The 9,929-nt window shown below is 42.0% G+C and overlaps 2 protein-coding genes across 2 annotated transcripts in view; one reads left to right on the top strand and one right to left on the bottom strand.

The window, feature by feature from the left end:
* LOC121553431 (glutamate dehydrogenase, mitochondrial) overlaps nucleotides 1-6,573 on the top strand; it is a 43,995-nt gene extending 37,422 nt beyond the window's left edge. The window contains exons 11-13 of the mRNA XM_041866532.2: nucleotides 3,652-3,743; nucleotides 4,443-4,505; nucleotides 5,350-6,573. Of these exons, the coding sequence (XP_041722466.1) occupies nucleotides 3,652-3,743; nucleotides 4,443-4,505; nucleotides 5,350-5,469 (275 nt within the window). The 3' untranslated portion in view covers nucleotides 5,470-6,573. The remainder of the gene's footprint in view (nucleotides 1-3,651; nucleotides 3,744-4,442; nucleotides 4,506-5,349) is intronic.
* Nucleotides 6,574-6,749: 176 nt separating this feature from the next.
* LOC121553433 (co-chaperone protein p23-1) lies at nucleotides 6,750-9,716 on the bottom strand. Its single transcript, XM_041866533.2, has 3 exons — nucleotides 9,565-9,716; nucleotides 7,474-7,740; nucleotides 6,750-7,205 (listed from the first exon to the last, which is right to left on the bottom strand). The coding sequence occupies exons 1-3, from the start codon at nucleotides 9,632-9,634 to the stop codon at nucleotides 7,144-7,146; spliced, it is 399 nt and encodes a 132-aa protein (XP_041722467.1). The 5' UTR covers nucleotides 9,635-9,716; the 3' UTR covers nucleotides 6,750-7,143.
* Nucleotides 9,717-9,929: the final 213 nt, after the last annotated feature.

Raw genomic sequence — 9,929 nt, forward strand, 5'->3', positions numbered from 1 at the left:
ATAAGTATTTGATACATCAGAAAAGCATAACTTAATATTTGGTACAGAAACCTTTGTTTGCAATTACAGAGATCATATGTTTCCTGTAGGTCTTGACCAGGTTTGCACACACTGCAGCAGGGATTTTGGCCCACTCCTCCATACAGACCTTCTCCAGATCCTTCAGGTTTCGTGGCTGTCGCTGGGCAATACGGACTCTCAGCTCCCTCCAATGATTTTCTATTGGGTTCAGGTCTGGAGACTGGCTAGGCCACTCCAGGACCTTGAGATGCTTCTTACGGAGCCACTCCTTAGTTGCCCTGGCTGTGTGTTTCGGGTCGTTGTCATGCTGGAAGACCCAGCCACGACCCATCTTCAATGCTCTTACTGAGGGAAGGAGGTTGTTGGCCAAGATCTCGCGATACATGGCCCCATCCATCCTCCCCTCAATACGGAGTCGTCCTGTCCCCTTTGCAGAAAAGCATCCCCAAAGAATGATGTTTCCACCTCCATGCTTCACGGTTGGGATGGTGTTCTTGAGGTTGTACTCATCCTTCTTCTTCCTCCAAACACGGCGAGTGGAGTTTAGACCAAAAAGCTCTATTTTTGTCTCATCAGACCACATGACCTTCTCCCATTCCTCCTCTGGATCATCCAGATGGTCATTGGCAAACTTCAGACGGGCCTGGACATGCGCTGGCTTGAGCAGGGGGACCTTGCGTGCGCTGCAGGATTTTAATCCATGACGGCGTAGTGTGTTACTAATGGTTTTCTTTGAGACTGTGGTCCCAGCTCTCTTCAGGTCATTGACCAGGTCCTGCCGTGTAGTTCTGGGCTGATCCCTCACCTTCCTCATGATCATTGATGCCCCACGAGGTGAGATCTTGCATGGAGCCCCAGACCGAGGGTGATTGACCGTCATCTTGAACTTCTTCCATTTTCTAATAATTGCGCCAACAGTTGTTGCCTTCTCACCAAGCTGCTTGCCTATTGTCCTGTAGCCCATCCCAGCCTTGTGCAGGTCTACAATTTTATCCCTGATGTCCTTACACAGCTCTCTGGTCTTGGCCATTGTGGAGAGGTTGGAGTCTGTTTGATTGAGTGTGTGGACAGGTGTCTTTTATACAGGTAACGAGTTCAAACAGGTGCAGTTAATACAGGTAATGAGTGGAGAACAGGAGGGCTTCTTAAAGAAAAACTAACAGGTCTGTGAGAGCCGGAATTCTTACTGGTTGGTAGGTGATCAAATACTTATGTCATGCAATAAAATGCAAATGAATTACTTAAAAATCATACAATGTGATTTTCTGGATTTTTGTTTTAGATTCCGTCTCTCACAGTTGAAGTGTACCTATGATAAAAATTACAGACCTCTACATGCTTTGTAAGTAGGAAAACCTGCAAAATCGGCAGTGTATCAAATACTTGTTCTCCCCACTGTGTATGTATGTATGTATGTATGTATGTATGTATGTATATATATATATATATATATATATCTATCTATCTATATATATATATATATATATATATATATATATATATATATATATATATATATATATATATATATATATATATATTCAGTTGAAGTCGGAAGTTTACATACACTTAGGTTGGAGTCATTAAAACTAGTTTTTCAACCACTCCACAAATGTCTTGTTAACAAACTATAGTTTGTAATTTTTCCAACAATTGTTTACAGTCAGATTATTTCACTTATAATTCACTGTATCACAATTCCAGTGGGTCAGAAGTTTACACACACTAAGTTGACTGTGCCTTTAAACAGCTTGGAAAATTCCAGAAAAGTATGTCATGGCTTTAGAAGCTTCTGATAGGCTAATTGACATCATTTGAGTCAATTGTAGGTTTACCTGTGGATGTATTTCAAGGCCTACCTTCAAACTCAGTGCCTCTTTGCTTGACATCAGTGGAAAATCAAAAGAAATCAGCCAAGACCTCAGAACATAAATTGTAGACCTCCACAAGTCTAGTTCATCCTTGGGAGCAATTTCCAAACGCCTGAAGGTACCACGTTCATCTGTACAAACAATAGTATGCAAGTATAAACACCATGGGACCACGCAGCCGTCATACCGCTCAGGAAGGAGACGCGTTCTGTCTCCTATAGATGAACGTACTTTGGTGCGAAAAGTGCAAATCAATCCCAGAAAAACAGCAAAAGACCTTGTGAAGATGCTGGAGGAAACCGGTACAAAAGTATCTATATCCACAGTAAAACGAGTCCTATATCGACATAACCTGAAAGGCCGCTCAGCAAGGAAGAAGCCACTGCTCCAAAACCGCCATAAAAAAGCCAGACTACGGTTTGCAACTGCACATGGGGACAAAGATCATACTTTTTGGAGAAATGTTCTCTGGATTGATGAAACAATAATAGAACTGTTCGGCCATAATGACCATCGTTATGTTTGGAGGAAAAGGGGACGGCTTGCAAGCCGAAGAACACCATCCCAACCGTGACGCACGGGAGTGGCAGCATCATGCTGTGTGAATGCTTTGCTGCAGGAGGGACTGGTGCACTTCACAAAATAGATGGCATTATGAGGAAGGAAAATTATGTGGATATATTGAAGCAACATCTCAAGACATTAGTCAGGAAGTTAAAGCTTGGTCGCAAATGGGTCTTCCAAATGGACAATGACCCCAAGCATACTTCCAAAGTTGTGGCAAAATGGCTTAAGGACAACAAAGTCAAGGTATTGGAGTGGCCATCACAAAGCCCTGACCTCAATCCTATAGAAAATGTGTTGCGGCTGTCTGTTTGCCTTTTGCAAATGTCAAAATACAATCGCAGGAAAAATGTACAGTTTGGAAAGCAAATGCCTACCCCTCAAAAGAGAAGACTGTCTGTGGAACGGCCCTTCTCTCACACACACACACACACACACACACACACACACACACACACACACACACACACACACACACACACACACACACACACACACACACACACACACACACACACACACACACACACACACACACACAGTACAGTGTTGGGCACAGCCCCTCCTCTGTGCCTGGAGATACACAACATTATTGGCAGTCACATTATGCAGAGTTTCCAGGAAGAGGTGGATGCTGACTCTGTCTGCAAGCCATGTCTGACACTCTCGCTCACCCTCTCTCTCTTTCCCGTCTATCAGCAGCATCAGTCAATGAGGCAGTCTCACATTGTGCACATGCATTTTCACACAAAAGCCCCCTCACTCATGATGAGCGGATTAGCATTAGATCTTTATCTGGCTGGTCCTCTTGCATTCAATTATGTAATCCTATGTAGGTGAGTGTTTTTTCATTAAATTGCAGGGGAGGATTGAGCTGGTGTTATGCTTGTCACCGAGTGGGAGGTTTTCTGAGTATTTCAGAAGCTGAATCCATTCCCCAGTCCCATGAGTGGCAAGATTGGGCAATGTTGGAGACATGGTAGAGGGCTCAGAATAGATACAGCTGTGAGTTGCCAATCCCCAAAATGTTTGCAGAAATTGAAAATGTATACCAGATTATTAATGCAAGTGAACTAACTAATCTAAAGTTAGTTCACTTGCATTATGGTTCAGTGAGGATTCATTCAGAGGATTCATATAGACTACTACATATCATCTATTCTAATACATATGAACTGTCTGTGTTCTCGCTCAGTGTCCGTCCAGGAGAGTCTGGAGAGGAAGTTTGGGAAGCATGGAGGAGCAATCCCAGTTGTCCCTACCTCTGAGTTCCAGGCTAGGATCGCTGTGAGTACAACCCTTCTCCCCCTATTATTTCAATGCCCCTGGATTACTTTCCACTCATTCAAACAATACCCCTAAGATACAGTATTATATACATCACAATAGACATTCAACAGGAACTGTTGATTTTGTTCTCTTGTAATTGCTTGTGTCTCAGTATTCACAAACAAAAACACAGACTCTTGTTGGACAGGAATTTTTTGCATATGCAATATACATAGGACAATAAATGTGTGCTTCATAGGAAAATAACGCCTAATAACACCTAATGTGAACTCCATTGAATGCATTAACCTTGTATGGGACACCAGTAAACAATGCAACCTGATCCTGATGACAGACTATCCCCATAGGGGATTTATCCTGGGAAAAACCACTCCCTCCCTCACGCCACAGTCAAACAGACTCGTTTAGGACAGACTTGTAAAATCAGATACATCCTCTGCTTGCTGATTTCCCCAGACACCATTTTGTACATTAGTCTCAAAGATTCACACATATTACCTTACTGTTGATAAATGAGGCTCACTGAATGACAGACTGGAGATAAATGCTTTGGTCCTGCAATTTCATTATAACCAAGTTTAGAGATATTTCATAGTTAAGCTGCATTTCTCTAGAGATGAGTAATGGTTTAGTTTAGTGGGCTAAATGTGAGCTCTGAGCCCTATTTTCAATGTATTTTCCTCTGTTTGGGTCCAGGGCGCATCAGAGAAGGACATTGTGCACTCAGGACTGGCCTACACCATGGAGAGGTCTGCCAGGGTAAGAGGCTGATTGCTTAAACATGATTATCTGTGCTAAACTGTTCCTCACAGGTACAGAGGTTTTATTGAAAGGAAATACTTTCTTAATCCAACACGAGGTCCTGAGGCATCTTATTAGGGGAAATAAAGTTTTGAAAGTTGAAGGCATCAAGTTCCATTTCTGTTTTACACATCTCATTACCCAAACAGCACTATGCTCATATTGCCTTTTCACTGCTATCTTGCCACTGTTTTATTTTCCCAATGCCAGCTCATAAAAGGAATCCCTCTTGAACATGCATGCGCGTACACACACACACACACACACACACACACACACACACACACTCCCTCTCTCACTGGTTTGCTGTGCGTGCGAGCAGAGCCTATGGGTAACTGGAGAAGACAGGGCTTTGTTAGTCTCATTTGTTAATCCCCAGCTCTGATGCCAGAGAGAGCAGAGATAGCATGAGGATTCAGGCCATTACCGGCTCCTAATCACACGGACAACCCTATACCATTAACACACACTATCTATCCCACAAAAACAGGTGACTTTAATGTCACGTCTGACTGAGGATACAGCAACTGCATAATACAGGGTTACCTATACCGCCTCCCAGGAAATGTAATACTCTGTGCAGACATACTGCATGACAATCTGCTGGTTTATTACTTAGTTATTTCTATACAAGTACACATAAATGTTTTATTATCCTGTGGAAATGGATCACTCCATTGAAAATGGAACAATAGAGGTGTATTGCTGTAGGTAACAAATGGAGAAGGAGAGGAAAATAATGAATACTTGAAGGGAGATTTTATATCTTTGTTTATATTATTTGTTTTCTCTTCCTCTTTAGCAAATAATGCGTACAGCTAACAAGTACAACCTGGGCCTTGACCTGAGGACAGCAGCGTACGTCAACGCCATCGAGAAGGTCTTCAAGGTGTACAACGAGGCAGGTCTTACCTTCACATAGGCGGCACCTCCACAGCCTCTGTCCATCCGAGCAGACCCAGGGCCCCCGCCTCTCCCAGCCTTCATACAACCTTCATAAAATCTTTATATAACGTTCACGACATATCAAGCGTTTACATTTTACACATGACCATTAGCTTTACTCTTTGCATATGTATTACTAGCAAAGCGATACACACGTTATTTTGCATTCTCATATCGTCAAGAGAGCCCACATGTTCTAGAACCAGTTGGGCTGTTATGAAGCTACTGTGTCTATGGTTATTTACGGCAGACCTGGGACCTGGGCTCTGACTAAACGGCAGACCTGGGACCTGGGCTCTGACTAAACGGCAGACCTGGGACCTGGGCTCTGACTAAACGGCAGACCTGGGACCTGGGCTCTGACTAAACGGCAGACCTGGGACCTGGGCTCTTAATTGCTTAATTGCTGTTGCTATATTATTGCTGGTGTACAGCTTTTACGGGCTAGTTCTTTAATGAATTAGTGCTGTGCTTGTTCAGTATCTGTTACGGACCTACTGTTACTTCACTGACAGAGTTTAAGAAATTAGTCAACATAATAGAATGTAGAGCAGAGACACACTAAAAGCCTTAATTGTACAGGTTTCTCCTGTGTTGAAATTGAGAAAGTTAATCATTTTTACCTATACCAGAATGTTCTCTTTCTATTTAAGGTCACCCAATAGGAGTTCAGTGCACTTACAGTATAAAGCAGTACACAATGTGGGCGTCTACGCTATTCAGGATGATATCATAAAATACTGAACATTTGTTAGTAAGCAGATGTATTATATATTACTCTGTTGACATGACACTAAAATGATCAATTCCAGAAGATTGTTCTTTGTTGTTTCTGGTGCTTGCTTGGGCAGCCACAGTTTGAATGTCTTTCTCGCCGTATTCTTCCCTTTGTGTTTAATTTAGAATTTGACCAAAATCAAAATGGTGTTTGTGCTGAATCCTTAGGGCTACTGGAAGGGGAGAATATGTGGGAACAAAATGTTTATTTTTCTTTATCAGGCTTGATTGACTGCTTTGGGATTCTATGTAAGAGAATTTGTATTGCCTTTTCATTGAAAATGAATTAAACAACAAAACGATTGATTGTGTTGATTCAAACCAAACTACTATTCCCGATGGGGTATGTAAAAAAAAAAAAATAATCCATGGAGGGAAATCCTGCTTATTTTGTATATTAACAGCTAGTTATTGGCTGCATAATTCCCACTGTATGTATTTCATCCAACATTAACCTGCTCATAAGGGCATTCAACAGACTTTCGGAATAAATAGTTTTAATTACTTGTCAAATATAAAACATTAACATTACACAATGCAGTATAGGGTAATGTCAGTAATATTCTTCAAAGGCTATAACCATAGGTATGTCAGATTGATTGATCTGTTACCTGAATAGGCTCATTCCTAGCTTCAGATCCATAGGGGATATGTATATCAGTGAATTGCCGCTGGTGAGCAGGGGCATCATTGAGACAACATTGCTAGTTAGGAAAATACACGCTAGTTAGGAAAATACACGTAGACAGATGGTAAGCAGGCCAGAGCGGGACGATCGACATGGAGAGAAAGAGAAACGGCTTCAAAGTCTAACTCAGCCGAAGAGACCTTTCCCAAATGACAGCACTTCTTGGTCTGCGTTGCTGTTGTCCTTCTATTTGTTATCTTTCTCGCCAGACATATCTCCTGCAATGTCTCCCAGTAGGTCTGTCAGGTCTGAGGGATAGGCAGAGTTGATTAGAATTAATAGTTAGAAAATTATACAGATGGAGCTAATTTCTTCTGGTCTCTGAACAGCAGCAGCAAAAATCGGCAGCAAAGGTTCTATCAGACGTGGAGAATATACAGGAAATACAACAAAGGCAGTTTTAAAAAATTTCTTCAAAAAGGCACAGAATACATGACGTTTTTACTAAATAATACTATGTAATTTGTACTTCACTGTACTATGTAAGGCATTTAATTATAACCAAATTAGCTTCACCTTTGTCACCTCCTCCGCTACTTGACTCTGTCTTATCCTTGCCAGATACGAGACTTCCGATGCCTCCTCCCTCTTTGCCCTTGTTGCCATCTAATCCTCCAATACCTCCGATACCTCCGATACCTCCACTGCTTCCCCCGTTGGACTCCTTCTTTGAATCATCTCCTCCAACCATGGGCTTCACCTTCTCTTTGCCACTGGTTCCCCCGCTGGACTCCTTCTTCTTTGAATCAAGCATGGTCTTCACCTTCACTTTGGCAGCTTTAGCTGCAAACATCACAAAGTGCACTGTTTAGAAATCTGACCTGAAGCAAATGATACATGAAATTAAAATGAGATTGTGTTATAATATTTGCACCTGACACCCTTCTACCGTGTTTTAAAGTTACAGAAACTGTGTGATATCATATTTGAAGATTTTTCAGAGAAAGCAACATCTGTGTTTTATTGCTTTGGTGCCAGATGCTGACAGCATTGTCTAACAACATTCAAAACCAACATTTCTTAGGCCTACATGTTGTAAATGCCTAGGTAATTACACTAATGCAGCTAGTTCCAAGGATAGCAAAATTGAACAAATAGGATATGTATAATTGAACATAAGTGGCTTAGCTTACTCACAATACAATTCTAAAAGACAAGTACAATATATTGCATTTGTATGCTTCATCGAGTGCTGTCCATATGTGTTTTGGTTAATCAGCACAGGTTGATGTTAATGTACCAGTTACAGTCAAATCTTAAATGATTTCTCATCTAATTAGAGTAAATGAGAAACTGAAAAGCGAGGCTCAATCGATTTAAAGCGTGCTGACGTTTACAAAATCTAATTTTAAGTCACATGCTTCGGAAACAACAGGTGTAGACTAACTACTTATGGGTCCTTTTCCAACAATGCAGAGTTAAAGATCAAAAAATAAAAATAGGAAGTGACACGACAAATAAATACACAGTGATTAACAATGACGAGTAAAAATAGCATGGCTATATACAGGGAGTACCAGTACCGAGTCGATGTGCAGGGGTACGAGGTAATTGACGTAGCTATGTACATACTGTACACTGAGTGGAGAAAACATTAGGAACACCTTCCTAATATTGAGTTGCACCCCCTTTTGCCCTCAGCAGACTCTAAAAGGTATCGAAAGTATTCCACAGGGATGCTGGCCCATGTTGACTCCAATGCTTCCCACAGTTGTGTCAAGTTGGCTGGATATCCTTTGGGTGGGGGACCATTCTTGATACACACGGGAAACTGTTGAGCGTGAAAACCCCAGCAGCGTTGCAGTTCTTGATGCACTCAAACCAGTGCGCCGTTCAAAGGCACTTAAATATTTTGTCTTGCCCATTCACCTGCTGAATGGCACACATACACAATCCATGTCTCAATTTTGTCAAGGCCTAAAAATCTTTCTTTAACCTGTCTCCCCATTTCATCTACACTGATTGAAGTGGATTTAACAAGTGACATCAATAAGGGATCAAAGCTTTCACCTGGATTCACCTGGTCAGTCTATGTCAAAGAATAGGTGTTTGTAATGTTTTGTACACTCAGTGTATATAGGTAGGGGTAACAAAGAGGCTTGAGGAGTGATGGTTTTAAAAGACAAGGCCAGATCCTGATTTACTACAGCTGAAAGAGGAATTCCACTGAGCTGCTTCAAAGAGCGTTACTGTTTTGTATACGCATATCTGAGCACACAGGACAAAGCAGTGGAAAAACAACACACGGAAACAAGTCAGGTCTGTCCAAGCCTTGCAACCGTACTCAAATGCCAAGTTTTGTATGGCAGAGGCACAACTTATGCCAAAGGATTCTGGGTTTTACAAGTAAAGGTCTGAAAGTCAGTTTTATGTTGTGTCTAAAAGTGTATATTTAGAGGAAAGTGAAATTAATCTGTGTTTAATCATTTCCAGCTGCTGCCAGCCTCACTCCAGTTTATGCAAGGTATGAGAGTGAAACTCTGCACAAAAGAACCATACAGAACAAAAGTAAAACAAACTTGTTCCAGCTGTGCGTCACCCCTTTCTTCCCCTCCTCACCCAACCTCATCTGCTCCCCCCTTACCCCATCTCCCCCTCAGGACTCACCTGCCGTATCCACTGCCTGGTCCACATATTTGTCTGCTGAGTTGCCCAAAATGCCTGAGAGGAAAGACATGTCTCTGAACAGTAGTCAGTAGTGTCCCTAGAGCAGTGTGTGTCGTGAGAGAATATGTCGGAGTAGTGTGTGGGGGCAGAGGTGGTCATGGAGTCTTATAGAGGTTGGCATTTTCTGTCCCTGAGCCTACGCCTCTCAGGCCGTTGCTGATTGGCAGATAGGTCAGGGTGTGGTAAGAATGTGTATCTCAGGATGGTAGGTAGGGGGACTGGCTAGACTGGTCACACTGGTTTGAGGATCTGATTCTGAACAGGTGTTGTATTTGCCTAGTTACCTACATACTGTATGTAAATAG

The sequence above is a fragment of the Coregonus clupeaformis genome, chromosome 37 (genome assembly GCF_020615455.1).
Source record: "Coregonus clupeaformis isolate EN_2021a chromosome 37, ASM2061545v1, whole genome shotgun sequence".
Classification (NCBI taxonomy): domain Eukaryota; kingdom Metazoa; phylum Chordata; class Actinopteri; order Salmoniformes; family Salmonidae; genus Coregonus; species Coregonus clupeaformis.